This window comes from Coffea eugenioides, chromosome 9, assembly GCF_003713205.1.
Source record: "Coffea eugenioides isolate CCC68of chromosome 9, Ceug_1.0, whole genome shotgun sequence".
Taxonomy (NCBI): Eukaryota; Viridiplantae; Streptophyta; class Magnoliopsida; order Gentianales; family Rubiaceae; genus Coffea; species Coffea eugenioides.
The window spans coordinates 9,108,995-9,126,512 of record NC_040043.1 but is presented as its reverse complement, the minus strand read 5'-3'; the positions used below and the strand labels follow the sequence as shown (position 1 = coordinate 9,126,512).

Sequence of the window (17,518 nt, the reverse complement as noted above, 5' to 3'; positions counted from 1 at the left end):
TGTGGCACTTTGAATTCTTTGTGTTTGGATTACAATTTTTTGGAGTTTTTATAGAAAATGTACTGTAGCGATTGGATATGTGTGAGATCAAAAGGTGATTGAAAAATGTTAGGTTCATGAGTAAAAAGAATTATGTCCCACATTGGTCCAAGAGATAGAGAAAGAGCAGTTAATATGTAAGTAAGAGCCCGAAACTTAACATTTTAAGCTTTTGGATCATAGTTGAGTTCCTGACTTACATATTGGACTCTTTGGTGGACTTTCTCGAGATGTTTCTTCCTATCAAATTGATATCAGAGTTTCAGGTTACGAAACTGGGCTACTCATAGGCAAGTGGATTTTTCTCGAAGTTGGACCGATGAAAATTCTCTTCTTGGTGGTGGACTGAAGAGTGGGTCCATGTTTGGGAGAAGAGATGACCTTGGTGATAAAGGTGGACTTGCATTGAGTATTAAAGTAGGTTCAAAAAAGAGCTTGTAAATTTGGATTTAATGTGGGGGTTACTCATGAAGGGGGAGATTTGTTAGGTTCATGAGTAAAAAGGATTATATCCCACATTGGTACGAAAGATAGACAAAGAGCGGTTAATATATAAGTAAGAGCCCGAAACCTAACAATTTAAGTTTTTGGGTCAGAGTTGGATTCCTGACTTACATATTGGACTCTTTGGTGGACTCTCTCAAGGTGTTTCTCTTATCAGAAAATATATTCACGAAAAATATAGAAATTTTTTTGATAAAAAATCCCTTTCCAAACAAGACTATCAGGGTGTGTTTGGATTGCTATGTTTTCCGTGGACACATTTTTCAATCATTTTTTTTCCTTACATATATTAAATTGCTATAGTAATTTTTCTATAAAAAGTCCAGAAAAATACAATCTAAAAATTGCCTTTTCCACCAGTATAGAATAGCTAAATTTGGTCCAACATCAATTTGTTGCACTACTTCACTGTAAAATTGTAAGTAGTACTATGGCGCTGAGACGATAATTGAAGGGGCAAATTGTCGGACATAAAAAGTTTGAGGGTGCAAAGCATAATTAAATAAATTTTTGTTTTCTCACTTTTGACATGGAACTAGGAAAGTGACAAAGGAGAGCATATGTTACAACGGAGAAGAACATATTAGATCACTTTAACATATATATAATTATACAATGGATCATATAACAAAGACGTGTTTCCAGAAACACATTTTAAGTGAGCATAAATATATCTTTTAATTATAATAGTTATTTTTTTAATTTATATATATTATGTCATGAAAAATATAGCAATTTTTTTTTAAAAAAAAATTCGTGAATAATCTTGTATCCAAGCACAATCATTATCTTTTGTCACGTTCTCTTTTGTTGTTCTTCTTACGGCATAAATTGAAAAGGAAGAAAAAACAAGGCGTTGAAAATCATTCAAGGCAATTAAAGAAACTCATCGCACTTTTACATTGTAGATTGATATACACGTCTTTGAGAAGCTAACACGTATGTGCTCTATGACTTTCCAATTTAACCACTAGTATTATTGTGACACATAAGCCCTATCAGGATCATCCTGGAATATTTGGAGGCTGTCATGTTCCCTCATCTTGGGTTAAGCAAACAATGTGCGGATGTGATGGCAAAACGTGGAGGACAAGAAGAAGAAGTTTTTGTTATGTATCTGCATCCCTCATCTTTTGTTAGGAAATTATGTAGGACAAGTCATAGATAAGTTATAAGTTTCCTCTTACGAGTACGATTGGCCATTTTTTCAAAAATAAAATTTTTAAATATATATTATAGTAATACACAATAACAAAATATAGAATTGGTCATTTTAAAAAACAAATATTACAGTAATACACAATAACTCAAAAAACATTTCATCCATATAATATATCAAATATTTCAAAAAAATTTATAATAAAAATTTTTCATAAATACTATTACAGTAAAATTTTTTAAAAATACCCCCCAAAAACAGTTAATCCAAAAATAGTTGTTTTTTAAGGTGCTTTTGAAAAATTTTACTGTAACAATATTTATTAAAACTTTTTACTATAAAAATCTTTTGAAATATTTGATATATTGTATGAATGAGATTTTTTTGAGTTATTGTGTATTACTGTAGCATTGTATTTGAAAAACTTTTTTTTTTTTGAAAAAATAGTCAATCCAAACGGAGAAGTCATTTTAGCAACCACAAGAGGAAACCTATAACTTATCTAACATCATCACTACATAATTTCCTAACAAAAGATGAGGGATGCAGATACATAACAAAAACTTCTTCTTATTTGCCATCACATCCGCACCTTGTTTGCTTAAGAAGAAGATTTTGTTATGAATCTGCATGCCTCATCTTTTGTTAGGAAATTATGTAGTGATGATGTTAGACAAGTCATTTATCAAGATTCAATACCAGATATTTATTTGCCAAAAAAGAAACAACCCAGATATTTGAATGTAAGTATTGGACATATGTAGATTTTTGCCTTATCTAGCATAGGTGGGTTGTCTCTCCTTGTCTGAGTTCTATATGGAGGTTATCAACGGAACAAGATATGTCAAAAATGTTACTCTTGTTGTAGATGGAGATGGGGACCGAAATTTATATTATTGTATCGAAACTTTCGTTATGATAACCCTAATTTTAATAACACTTCATATACCTCTTTTTTTTATATATAAAAATTTCGGCAGAGTTTCCCCTTATAAAGGACAAAACTCCCTGCCAGCAACCCACAATTCAACAACAAATTTACATCATAGTGAAAATTTTAATCATTTAAGATCTGAAACTAAGATTAAATCTTCCCTTTTCAAATTCAGCTCTTCCAGTAAATCTGAAAGATAATCCTTGAATATCAGCGGTCAATCTCCCCCCTTGATGTCCTCCTAACAGATTAACAGAGACACTTCATATAAATAAGATTAACACTTCATATACCTCGCATATCAATAACAGAGACAGACTTAGACTCAAAGAAGTAGATCAAGCTATAGTAGGCTTTATCATTCTTCATTTAACCTATTTTTAATAAAATAAAGTATAAAATACAAAAAGCCTCCCTATGATTTAGCCAATGTACACATTAACTCGTCGTCATTTGAAAACCTACACAATTTAACTCTTTATAGTTGTAATCAAAGTGAACTGTTAAATTTTCTATTAGATTTAACGGTGAAATTTGGATAGTCAAATTTTTCAAATAAAATTATTATGAAATTACAAGACCACCCTTCAATTTAAAGTTAACATAATTTTCTAAATAAAATTTGAGGGCAAACTATACTTTTAGAAAATTTTGAGGCAGTTTTTATTTGTTTAATTCCTTCAAAATGTCAAAATTTACTGTTCAAATTTGGGCCACGCTATTTCAGCCCAATACTCCATCGGCAAATTGTTGATGCAATCAATCCGTGTTAACCTAATGTACGAGAGGGTCATCAAAGAGCATTCACACTCATGCTGAGTCCTGCATAGTCAAGACTGTGTTTTGTCGTCACTATACCACCAAGTAAACATCATAGAGAGCCGGCAACAAAAGAACACAAAATATTGCCGATGCAAGTTGATTTCACTGGTAAAAGACGGATCTCTTTCTCATAAAAGGTCATACGTTTAAATCTCATTATCAATACGAGGATTATATTAATAAGCGATTTGTAAGAATATTTGTAAGTAACTTATGGTTTTGAGAGCATGCTCTAGCATGTGGTGGATCTAGTGATGACCAGAGGTAAACCCAACCCATTGAAACTTTCTTTTCTTACCAAAACAAAATGTTAATGTTGACACCTACTTGAAACACCTGAAAACTAGCAATGTTCATCAATAATGTCCTTTCATAACATTGAGCCCATATACAATCACCTAGCAATAATAGAATACAAAGCTCTCAATTGGGCCGTTTGGATTAGGCTCCACTAACGATGGACTTAGTCCTAGATAAATGCTAATCTAAAGCCTGGGTCGGGCCAATTTAGGACAGGTTAGGCCCAAATTATAATTTACACAAACGTCACATGTGATAGTAATTTTCAAGTAATATTATATAGTGAATAGGGTTAAAAGATGAACCAAATTACTTGACATTTGAATTGAACTCAACTTAGTAAGAGTTAGTTTGAACTTGGTTCGCTAACTAGTCAAGACAAAGTTGAACAGCGTTTTATATTTGATAATATTTAATCTTGATTTAAAAAATTATTTCAAGTTTGATTCGGTAAATAAAACAAGTCAAATTTGAACAAAATTTTAGTGTTGTTAAAATAATTTAAAAAAAAAAACATGAACACTAGGTATTAGATTTGATTAAACTCATTTACACTCCTAATAATTCAAGTATTTGACATATCTAAAAAGGAAAAGAAGAATGTTAAAAAGGGTCTAATTTTGAAAGTTACAAATTACTCTTAGGGCCCGTTTCAAATTGCGATAACTTATTAAAAAAATATTTCACCTAATAGTTTAGGTATTTTCACTAATTTTTTCAAACACTTGAAAATGGGGCCTTAATCACTAATTTTTTTCAAATCTATCATTATCCCATCTCCTTATCCTTATAGTTTAGGTATTTTCACAAATGATCTTTAGACACTTTCACGGTTATTATGATCCCAAGCTATACAAGTCAACATACAGGTAGTTTTATATATGTCTGTAGCTTTTTAATTTACAGTGTCTGTACTCAATTTAGTACTCCATCAGTCTATCATTACGGTGTTAGAGATCTACTAATTGGTAACTTTGTGAGAGTGTAGAACACTAGAAGACCATGAGCTCAGTGTTTTGATAATTTAAGGGGCAAGTTACATTTTACCCTCCATGATTTAATATTTTTGTACATAACCCCCCTATAGTTTCAAAAACTATATACATAACCCTTTCATGGTTTCGATTAAAGTGTTAAAGTGACGGAAATGATCATTCGTAATGGAACATTTAAAAATGTCGAAATTACCCTTGTTTAAAAATTAAAATAGCTTAAATGACCAAAACATATAAACATAATATATATGACACACTAATTCCGTATGATTTTATGTTTGATCATATCACCCCCCTTATGATTTAATGTTTTATTAGATAACCCCCTTATGATTTTCAAAATATATACATAACCCCCTTGTGGTTAATAAATAATTTTTAACTTTACATAGGAGTATTTTTGACATTTTAGGTGATTCAGTTATGAATTGTAAATTTTGTTATTTTGACACTTTAATTCAAACCATGAGGAGGTTATGTATAACTTTTGAAACCATAGGGGGGTTATGTACAAATACACTAAACCATAGGAGGGTAAAATGTAATTTGCCCTAATTTAAAAACATGTATGCAATGCTTGAATTGGAAAAATTTACTTGCCAATTTGATTGAATTTATGAGTATTGTCTATGTGATGGTTGTTCTTAAGTATAAATGAAGTACCAATTCACAAAACTCGTTTAATATGTAAGAAAAAAAAAATGAAAGATCTCTAAAACGTGAATAAAGTTTTCACTAGAGGTCAATCTCATACATCATATACTGCCTACAATATTTGGAGCATTAACACCCTGATTACCATATTAACAAAGCCTTATAGTCAGAGGACACCTGTCTCCTTTTTAGGTTAAAATATTAGTCTGAGTGAATGCATAACACATGTGCAAAATATATTTTATTATTTAACAAGTACCCATTACCCAATCACCTCCTTATTTTTTTAAGCTAGTTTTTCTTAAGTGCCACTATTTAAAAAAAAAAAACTCAAGTACCACTAGTTTTTCTTAAGCTACATGTCTTTAGAAACAAAAGCCTAAGCCAAAGTTGCCAAGTCACATCACTTATTATTATTTTTTTCCCAATAAATCATTTCCACTTTCAATTTAATTCATGGTGATCATTGGTTGTCCTCATGGTTCTAAGAAAGGTTTCAGACATTTTACCAAAAAGAAAAAAAAAAGGAAAAGGATTTATGCTTTCTCTTTAGACTGACTCTATATATAACGCCTATGAAAGGAAGCATTCCCTGCAAATTAAGTGCACTCGAGGTCCCTCTTGTGTTTCAATATAGATTCTTGAAGTAAAACAAAGTAAATATATGATTATATTCTTCTTTTCCAGTACACTAAGGTTTTACGTCGTCATCTTCTTTCAAGTAAGAGGATTGAAGTAAAAATTTGTGGTAATGTATGATATCTTGCTGTTTCAATTAGAACCCCCCCCCCCCTCCCCCCCGGGCGCGGGGCGCAAGAGAAAAAAGAAAATTCTTACTGTTTCAAACACATTCCTTGAGCTTCTTTTCCAAAACTTCATTGCTTCATTCTATTGTTATAGCTTTCCTAGTCTTTGAGACCGAGATCACATTGTAGCCAGACTATTGATATAGAGGCTTATTATCAACGTAGCTCATGCATGCTGTGAGCCCATAAACTAGTACAACGTCAATTTGAAGTCTAATGTACTAATTAATAACAAAATATAAGTAATTGTAAAATTCTTTTGCTATCCAAATTACTTATTTAAGAATAATTTGAATCTAACTTCTTCAGTTTTCATGCTTCGTATATAAACTAATAAGAACTTCAATATTTCATTAGATGAGTTTAGATAAATAAAGCAAGATCTTGTGAATCAAAACATCACCAATCAATTTAATATTTTAATTTTCTTAAGGACTTTATTATTTACATATAAAAGAAAACATTAGACAGAATCTTGTTAAAATAGAAAGTCGGTAACGAAAGTATATCACATTTAACTAATTTAAGTTGGTCATTCATTGTGTTCTTAAGTATGAATTAGACTTGAATCATTATATGAGTCTCAACTCATGATAAAAAAGCAAAGATTTAATGCGATTATATATATGGCCTTTAAAATAAAATTTGATTTTGCTACGTAAATGTAAATGCACCTTTATATATTATGCTTGGCATTCACGACTTAAAATGATGCAAAGAAGAAATCAAGATTTGCATATTAGAAACTGAACTTTCATGTGCAAGTAATACTGGTAAATAAAAGTTACATCAGGCTCGTACAAGTCCTAAATAAAGGATGGGAAGACTAATTAAACTAATTATTACCTAATATGACAAATATAAATGTTAATTAGACTAACTTCTTACCTTTCTAATACTATGGATCTTACTACCACCATAGTATTGAGGTCAAATTAGAAAAACAACTCACGTTATGGCATTCGTCAAAACAAAAAACAAAGTAAAAGCAAGGGGACTAAAGCTGCAATTCCAGAAAAAATATATATTCATCTTCTTCGTTTAACCACTTACTAGCATCATTCTTTTGAACCTCTCGAGATTTTCTCTCTCTAAGTGAGAGCCTCTCTTTCTAAAGTAGAGTGTCTTCTACTCTTCTCCTCGTTGTGGGAGTGTGTCTGAAAATCGAAAGGAATTAACTTTGATCCTTTTCACACTAAAAGGCAAAGTATGTATATGTATAAATTGGTAGGTGGAAAGGGAGGATTGTGGAAATTGAAGGGTGGAAATTATATATTCCCTTATCAAATCCACTTTTGTAGGTAGCTTGTTTCCATATTAGAATCTTTTCTTATTGATGGACTAAGCTCCTCTCTGTTGAATTAGATATAAATTCTCTCCACTCCATTATTACATCACAACAAATGAATTTGAAATCAACAACGTTCAAAATATACTTCATCCACTCATGTTAATTATATGCAGAAACTCATATTAAATTGACTTAATTTTATTCGTTGGTTAATTATTGCAAAATTTTGTTGTGTGATGAATTTTTCACCATTTACATATTTCAAGCAAATTGAATGCCCAAGTATTCTTAAAGAAAATATCGATTTTCAATATGTTGATCTATACACCATCAAAACGAGAAAAAATAACATAATCAGACGATTCTAAAAAAATTCTATAGTAATTTGAATATAAATAAATGGAAAGAAACCTAGCGTAGCTAGTGGATTTGTCTTGATCGATGTCTTGACTATACCATTATTGCAGGTGCCTTTCAATGCACATAAAATTGTCGCTCTGTTACACTTCCTTTTCATCTCCATCGCATTGCTTGCTGTCAAGTTTCCATTGGCTCTCTCCATTATTTTCCACCATAGAAGGGTCCTGGTAGAAGGGGTCATTTTGCCATTATGTTATGTTGCCACCATGAGAAATAAGCTGGGTGGTGACGGTGACTGCAACGGCCTATGTTTAACATGCTGTAGATGTTCAACCCAACGTTCATGGGCACACCTTAATATCATCGAAAGGACGTTGATGAGTGTTTGAAACGAGTGCTTTTAGTAAATGGTTTTGTCGTCCAGTTATATCTTGGTTTTGTTTTTCTTCTATTGCGGATAACAAATGATTGTTTCTCTTTAGACTGACTCTATATATAATGCCTATGAAAGGAAGCATTCCCTGCAAATTAAGTACGCTCGAGGTCCCTCTTGTGTTTCACTATAGATTCTAGGTAATCAATTTTAGTTTCTAATTACTACTACACTACTACTAGTTTTTCCAAGCATGGCTTCTGGAAATATTGGGAACGATTGGTCTTCCGGCCTCTGTGATTGCATCAAAGATTGCCGTTCCTGTAAGTTCTAAGAATTCAAATGCTCAATAGATACCATCGTATAAGGTTTCTAAGGGTCTTAATTGTTCTATTATAATGCAATCCATGCTTCATGTTCATGAACATTTTGGCTTGACAGGTTGCCTTACCTGCTGGTGCCCTTGTATTACCTTTGGGAGGGTTGCTGAGATTGTGGATAAAGGCCAATCTTGTAAGTACAAAACAAGAACTTTTCTTATAGTTGTTCATCATTAATCTTGCTAGCTATGATCAGATATGAAATGCATTGATCCTTAATTTTTTTTTTTTTTGATATATAGCTTGCTGCAAGATGGGGTGCATTTTCTGTGTGCTGAATCTACTTCTGTTGAATCATGGGTCCTTGGCGTGGATTATTAGCATGGGCTATCGCACTAAGATCAGGCAACAATACGGTATTATGGGAGGCTCATGCGAAGATTGTGTCCTTCATTTCTTTTGCGGGCGTTGTGCCTTGTGCCAAGAGTACCGTGAACTTCAGTTCCAAGGATATGATGTTGGTGCTGGTATGAACATTTTGCTACCCATGTCCTCCTCCTTTTTTGTATTTTAAATTCTAGAACGATTTTGGATGGTGTAGATGCAAGTCTTAGTAAAAGAATGGATTCTAGTAGCATCATAGGCAGAGTTACGTCTCTGTGTGTGTGTGCATACATACATAAATATATATATATATATATATATATATATTAGGATGATAAATACTCGTGAAAGTGTCTAAAATGCTGGATGTTAAATACATAAAGTATAGGAATAAAGAGATAAAATAATAATATGTTTAAAAATTTCAGTGATTAACAGCGCCTATAACATTCTTATTTTCCTCAAAAAAAGCGCATCACTAAACAGGAAGATTGAAAATGTTGCATCTTACGAATGTATTAAAATTGTTTTGCAATTAACTTGAGTGATTTTGAATCCTTATTATTGACCTCAAATTCTCAATTTTATTGGACAAGTATGTCTGGTATTACATTTGCACTAAAAGGTAGGGTGAATCTATCCCGTTCTCTTGTAGGCTTATCTTGTGCCTTTACTGTTCATATTAGCAAAAAAAAAAAAAAAAACTCTGACATTTTAATGATCTCAATAACCTCATTCTTTCTCATTAGAAGTTAGAATTAAGTCTTGAGTTGAGGTACATGCTGTGTCAACTAATTATTCAATCAGAAGCTAATCATAATTGACACATACTCAATATTGTACCTTTATGGACCATTCTCCCAGATTTGGGGCAGGAACAGTCAACAGAAAAACCATCAGGACTGGTTTGTGCATTTTGCACAAGATGTAACTCAATTTACACACGATGTAACTCATTTTGTACAATACGTAACTATAGAACAAAATTTTGTGAGTTCCACACATGATGTGAAAAATGATATACAAGATGAAATCTAGACCTTACATTTTTTTAACCAATTCTTGGCCATTAACCTTGCGAAAAGGTTGCTTCGTGCAGCCGTTCCTGCCCCAAATCCCATTCTCCCTAATTGTACTTTGGTTTTCAGGTTGGGAAGCAAATGCTGCTAAAAAGGCTTCTGGGGTAACTATGGCTCCAGTTGGAGAAAAGATGACACGTTAGCTCAAAAAATCTTCTGAATTATGACCTGAACTCATTTTCCACCTTCAATTTGAAAACCTTATCCTGTTAATTTTCCTATCTAATTATCTGTTTGCAATAATCTTAGAGTAAATTTTATATACATAAACAGTGTATATACTATAACCGTTGGATTCATGACATGCGTGCAAAAGTTGAATTTCAAATTCAAATTTTACATAGTTGTCATTCATCTAACGCTGAGAGTGTATATCCTATTACTATAGGAAAGATTAATCCATAATCTTAGTAGCCAAAATTCTGTGCTGTACTTCAAAACTTTCGTAGTTGCAAAATGAGATTAGTACAACTTTATCGAGCGTGCGCTTGTCTTCTGCCACATCATCCATCCATGTCAGATGTTGCTGAGAATCTTGTTATGTATGCTCAATTCTTTGTTTTTTATTTTTATTTTTGTTTTTTATTTTGAGGGTGTGATGTATGTAAGGCCCTATTTGATAACTCTAGTCATTACTTAAATTAATAGGTTCAGATTTTAATATGTTCAGACGTATTTGATAACCAAAAATAAAATATGTGAATTGATTTAAAGCATTTTCGAGCTTCAAATACAACGCAAAATCAAGTGAAGGGAGCACCACACGAATAACCTCAGCTTGGCGACAAAATTTTCTAGGATAATGGATTCTCTGTGAAATTCAGCTCCCTTTATGATGTATTCCTTCTCTTTTCCCTTCCTATTTTTGCTTGTCAAGATTTCGAAGAGAACAAAAACATCTATTAGTAATCCCTCAGTCCCATATTATAAGTCTTAATTTCTATTTTGATTTATCCTTAAAAAATTTGTCATAATTTAAAAAAAAATAAATACAGATGCACTCCAAACAAATTATGTTACAAACTATGATTTTTTTTGTTTGTAATTGTTCCTTTTTTTAAAATTCCAAACTCAATTAGCAAAATATTAAAACATAATTGAGAGGCAATAATAGAAAAACATTCTTTAATAATTGAAGTGTCTGATTAAATTTTACTTTTCTTAAATTGTGTGTAACGTTGACCGTGACATATAAATTGGGATGAACATGTATACACTGTCAGTGTATATACTATCACCATTAGTTATATGACATATGTATAAAATTTAAATTCAAAATTCAACATTTGCTCATGTAACTAATAACACATGTGCAAAATTTAAATTTAAAATTTGTTCATATGTCATTCATCCAACCGTGATAGTGTATACACCGACAGTGTATATAAAATTTACTCATATAATAAATACAAAGCTTCCACCGGAAAAGATTCTATGTTAGGAAGTTGCTACCGTAGGTAAAGCTACGACAACAAAGCAATTGTGAAACTGGTGAGAAAGCGTACGTGTGAGCGGACAGACAACCATTGAAATCTGGCAAAGTGACCCAAAAGATCACAGGAACCTAAAGGAACCCACTTACTATGTTGTATGAATGCGTCCCAACCACCAGTTATTTGGGCCGGTGGCCACCATAAAAAACTGTAAGTTTTGATGAGTAGAATGTCAAAGGTTCAAACCTTGCCTCCAATCATTTGTCACAATATGTGGTTTTCTCGAATCCATATAGTGCATCCGTCTTATCCGATGGTGGTTCATTCCCGGTTTCCCTATAGGTCCAGTTGGGCCTCCTTCTAAATTAAGTTGGAATAAGAATAAAGTAGATAAATGACGAATAATAAAAAAAAAGAATATGTCTCGGTATATTTTTTTTCAAATATTTCGCTTATTTCATAGACACATTTTTTATATATATTTTATATTTTTAACAATTTTTATCTTTTAATACATCAATTCCCAAAAAGTGTTATAGTAATTATTTCAAATAATCTCATATCCAAACACACCTATCATCAAAGTCAAAGATACAGTTGCGTTTGAAAATACACAAACTTAAGGAAATATGCAATAAGTGCAAAATGAATAGAAAATACAAGAACTTGAATTATCGAACGTCGTTATTTTTTTGTACCTTTTTTTATAGCATGGGAAGAATGGAATTTAAAGAATGGGGAATTATTAGGGTAATTTGAAACTAAAATTTGAAATCTCAACCTTAATCATTAGATCAAGACCTTAATCCATTATTGTTTCACAAGTAAAATTAGCTATAGCTCAATTATGATTTTTTCTGAGTTTACATTTCAAGAAGATAGTATAGTCCGTACTAACCAAATAATTTGAAACTACAGTCGCAGATAAGGAAGGACATAAAGGAAAATTAGGGAAAAATCCACTTTTCATCCTCAAACTTTGTGACAAAGACACATTTGGTCCCCAAACTTTTCGTCAGAGCACACTAAGTACATGAATTAACGATTTTTTGTCACATTTAGTAAAAAAACGGGAATTTACTCAATTTGGACGGTGAAGACCACGTGGCCGTTAACCAATGTCCAAATATCAATTTATAACCAACACAAGTCAGCTTTTTGTGGACATTACACAATTCCTTGAACAAGTTGTCCATTTTGGTATTATTTTAAGTTCTTACTTAATGGGCATTACCTATTCAAAATATAGCTTTTTGTGGACATTTTACTCTCAAACATTCAATTTATAATAAATATATAAATGTTTTTAAGTAAAATTCAAAAAGTGTTACAGTAATTTCTTACAAAAAAAAACTAGTAGGTTATCTATTTAACATAAATTAAATATTTTTAAAAAAAGAAATATCCCATAAAGTACCAACTCTTTATGGCTTATCTCCATTACATGAACCAAGTACCAGATTTTTATGGGCATTTTATTCTGAATCATTTAATTTATGTTAAATACATAAATATTTGCAAATAAAATTCCAAAGCCGTTACACAAATATTTTTACGAAAGGAAAACTAGCATGTTTTGTATTCAATATAAATGAAGTATTTGAAAGTAAAAAAAAAATTGTCCATAACATACCAGTTCTTTACGAGTTTCTTCCATTATATGAATAAAGTACTAGCTATTTATGAGCATTTTATTTTGAATCATTTAATTTATATTAAATACATAAATGTTTATAAGTGAAATTCAAAAAGTGTTACACTAATATTATTACGAAAGGGAAACTAGTAGGTTTTGTATTTAACATAAATTAAATATGTGAAAGTAAAAAAAGAAACTACCCACTTTTTACTAACTCTTTACGGGTTTCTTCTATTATATGAATAAAGTACTAGCTATTTATAGGAATTTTACTCTAAATCATATAATTTATGTTAAATACATAAATGTTTGTAAGTAAAATTTAAAAAGTGATATACTAATATTTTTACAAAAGGAAAACTAGTAAGTTTTGTATTTAACATAAATTAAATACGTGAAAGTAAAAAAAAATAAAGAAATTGCCCATAACATATCAGCTCTTTATGGGTTTCTTCTATTACATGAACAAAGTAATAGCTATTTATGAGCATTTTACACTGAATCATTTAATTTATATTAAATATACTGGATTAGAAAAGCTTTTTTGAATCACTCCATTAACTCTGCTAATCTCAAGCAGCTTTTCACTTCATTAACTCGGTGGGAAAGGGGGAAACTTGGAGAAGAAAAGCAGTGGGTTAGAGAGAGAGTCAAGTGTGGACTTGTGTCTGACTTGTGTTGATTATAAATTGATATTTGAACATTTGTTAACGGCCACGTGGTCTTCACCGTCCAAATTGAGTAAATTCCCGTTTTTTGATTAAATGTGGCAAAAAATCATTAATTCATGTACTCAATGTATTCTGACGAAAAGTTTGGGGACCAAATGTGTCTTCGTCACAAAGTTTGAGGATGAAAAGTGAATTTTTCCCAGGAAAATTGTGTGGTCAAATGACATTATTGAAAATTTTTAGTCCTTTTAAGAAACTTAAATAAGCAATATAACTTTTATTATGTGTTTTTATCTTATAGCCTTATTAGAATACCTCAATTTACATGTGCAATCCCGCGAGAATCCCATAGACTGAAGCATGAACTAACTCAATCAATCGAATTTTGTCATCATAGGTTTTATTCTACCTTACTTTAGTTCTCTATTTGAAGTGCGGGAAAATGCCGGTTTTCATCCCCAAACTTTGGGTTATGGACACATTTCGTCCCTAAACTTTTGGGCACGACACATTTGATGTCTGAATTAATAACTTTTGACCAATGTCATCCTCAAACGGCAATTTAGCTAATTTTTAACGGAACTGGTCACGTGAAAATCACATGACCGTTAAGTAAACTTAAATGTCCTTGTCTGAAAAACAAAATCAGGTGAAAATGCAGCTGTCTTCACTTTCCCTTTTTCTTCACTTCGGCAACTTCCTCTACAAATTTTTCAAGACTAAGCTTTGCCTGCAAATTTCTCCGAGAGTAAACCCCCTCTTCCAAATCAAATTCTATCAACAAATCGAGAAGAAACTAGCATAAGGCAACACCCAGCGTTGTGGCTGCATTTTCCTAAAATGAGATCGAGAGGTCTTGAGTCGTCATTATCATTAGGGATGGCATGGGGAGGGGGTTGGGGCGGGGGGAATTTTTTTCCCCTAACTTAGAAACTGGGCAGGGGGCGGGGGTACACTCGCTTTAAAAAATAAATATATAAAATATATATGTATATAATTATATATATAATATATAATTTAATTAGTTACAAACTTATGATAATGATATTATTAGTTATATGTATTATATAATGTCTATTAGTATATATAATATAATTGATATTATTAATTATACTAATAATTATATATGTGTACTAATACAAATTATTAATTGGTTATACTAAATTTACTAATACACTTATACTAAATCCCTAATTACACTTAATACAATAACATTTTTTTCTTAAAAAAAGTACAAGCACAATAATGAATTAGTGATTGTATTTGTGCCAAAAGTGAAAATTTGACTACTTTAGTTATATTTATTTCATCATGTTGGATTGTATTCAAATAATTTTTATTTGATTGTTTTTATAAGTTTCAATTATAAAATTACAATGAATAATAATTTGATGATGTATTGATATTTTAGTACTTGATTATTTGCTAAAATTTAACCATAATAAAATTATATAACAAACAGCAACACCCGGCTCTGTGGTTGTGGATTGCGGGCAAGAATGGCAACATCATGGCGGGATGATAATCCTGGGAGACGGTTCTATGGTTGTTTGAGATGGCCTGTAAGAAAATTTTTATTTTTGTTACTCTTTCAACTCAAATTAAATTGTGACTGTGCTTTGCTGATGTTTCTAAATGGGATTATATTTGTAGAGACCTGACATGTGTAAATATTTTGAATGGCATGATTAACCAGTTTGTACAAGAGGAAGGATGATTATATAAGGTTTGCTAAGGAGGGTGAATCGGATGGAAAAAACAATTGCAAAAAGCCGTAGAAGGGAAAAAATATTGATTGGCATCATCATACTATTGGCTATGCTGCTGATTATGTCTATTATTATAAAAAAGACTGGACATGCAATGGAGCGAAAGTTAGTGCTAAGCTTGGAGTGAGTTATTGAATTGGAACTGCTAAATCTAGTTCATTTTGATTTTTGTATTGTTTTTTATTGGATTAGCAATAGTAGAACTAGCATTGGCTGGTTCTCGCAAATGACGACATGTATTGACTCACCTAGCGAGAATGTAGGATTTAGGTCTTGAAGAACCAGTGTATCCTATGTATCTCTCTTGTTTATATGGAATGTTGAGGTTCTATGTATCTCTTTTGTTTAGTTTATGTAATCTTAGTTTGGTAATTTGATTGTCCTTTTGCTTGTTTAAACTGCGAATAATTTGTCAATAAAACTAGTTTGAAGATAGCAAAATGTATCAATAAGCATCATTTGGACAGGACTAATTTTTGCAAATGATGATTTCCATTAATAAAGCACCAAAAACATACTGTTTCATACTTTTTTTTTAATCATGTTTTTTTTTTGTCCTATTCCTAGGGACCATCCTTTTCCGCTCGGTCATCTTGGTGATCATGTGGTTCTTGCCTTTGTAAAAGAGGTTATTACGGTCTAATGATTCTTCTAGCCTGAAAGGCTTTTAACAGTATTTTACTTGTCAAGAAAGTTTAGATGTCAGCATAACTAAGAGACATCTTTCAGTAATAAAAATTTAGAGGCACGAATACTCATAGTCAGATTAAAGCAGATAACGTAGTGCATTTGATAGCAACCTTAGTGTCTAATTAATGGAACCTTTGTGCTGAAATTTCCTTGTTGAGGTACATCATAAAAGTCAGTTTTTTGGGTTAGTTTACCAGTGGCAAGAAAGCAGGTGCAGCAACTGGAACAAACATCATAAGATTTTCATTCATTTGACCACCAAATTTTCATTACAAAAACAAGCTACAAGGCAGAAGAAAATACAATCAGTCCATCTCAACATTTCAATTGTGTTCCTATTGTTTCACTTTGGGGACCATAAACAAAAAGATGATCACCATCAACATCAAAGTAAGATGTCAGCATCAAAAAAGGACAATTCCAATTGTCAACTTCAGTCCATAATCTACATCAAAATAAAAGAACCATGTAAGGCATCTACTATGAACATTTATAGTAGTTTGTTTTTCCCCTTCATTCTTGAAGAACCAGCAACTCGTTTGGTAGCAGCAGTAGCAGTAGCAGCAACTTCCATATGGATAGATTTGGCCTTGACAGGCATCTGCACATTCTCTTTCTCTTTTCTTGAATGTAGTGGTTGGCTGTATTTCACTTGAGATCTTTTTAGACCGAAAACTTCATATAGTTGGGGCAGAACTTGTAACAGTAACATCTTCCAAATGATTAGTCTCCTACACCATCTAAATAAATAATTAGAAGATACTATGATAGACTTTGTTGCTGTGGTGAACATGTACCACACTCACAGCTGAATTTGCAAACTTTGTTGCATCATGCATTGAACCATCTTGAACTCTACTTTTTGCATGTGGTCTTTTCTACAAAAGAAAGAAAAACAACCCACAATGACTTAATTTTTATAAACTATTGAATAGAATGTGAGAAAATGAAACTGTAACATAAAAACAGTTGTAATAAAAGGCTTACTGGTATTTTGGCAGACTTATTATTTGGATTCTTGTCAAATATTTGGGGAGTACATGTAACCAGAACCTCGGTGCAATTAGCTTCATTGCAGTCTCCACTGTCAACTTCATCAGATCTTGCATTATTGGCAGCTTCATTGCTCTGTATACCAAATCCCGAGGCATTGTTTTCAGCCTTTTTAAGCTTATAAGATCTCACATTATGACTTTTTTACAAACAGTATTTGTATCTTATTACCTGCCCCACTCTACTTATTTTGTTGGCCTTTTTTTCCTTTGCTTGTTGTTCGTCATCAGTAGTCCTTCTCCT

The 17,518-nt window shown here is 31.8% G+C and overlaps 1 protein-coding gene across 1 annotated transcript; it reads left to right on the top strand.

Moving 5' to 3' along the window:
* Positions 1-8,408: 8,408 nt before the first annotated feature.
* Positions 8,409-10,431, top strand: LOC113783837 (cell number regulator 9-like). Its single transcript, XM_027330071.1, has 4 exons — positions 8,409-8,560; positions 8,679-8,750; positions 8,860-9,084; positions 10,090-10,431. Exons 1-4 carry the CDS (start codon positions 8,491-8,493, stop codon positions 10,161-10,163), a joined length of 441 nt encoding a protein of 146 aa, XP_027185872.1. The 5' UTR covers positions 8,409-8,490; the 3' UTR covers positions 10,164-10,431.
* Positions 10,432-17,518: the final 7,087 nt, after the last annotated feature.

Excerpts from the sequence above, each read along its gene's own strand:
- LOC113783837 (XM_027330071.1), top strand. The coding sequence starts at position 8,491 with ATGGCTTCTGGAAATATTGGGAACGATTGGTCTTCCGGCCTCTGTGAT. Across the intron at positions 8,561-8,678 it reads CATCAAAGATTGCCGTTCCT|GTTGCCTTACCTGCTGGTGC; the intron begins GTAAGTTCTAAG and ends TTGGCTTGACAG. Across the intron at positions 9,085-10,089 it reads AGGATATGATGTTGGTGCTG|GTTGGGAAGCAAATGCTGCT; the intron begins GTATGAACATTT and ends TTTGGTTTTCAG.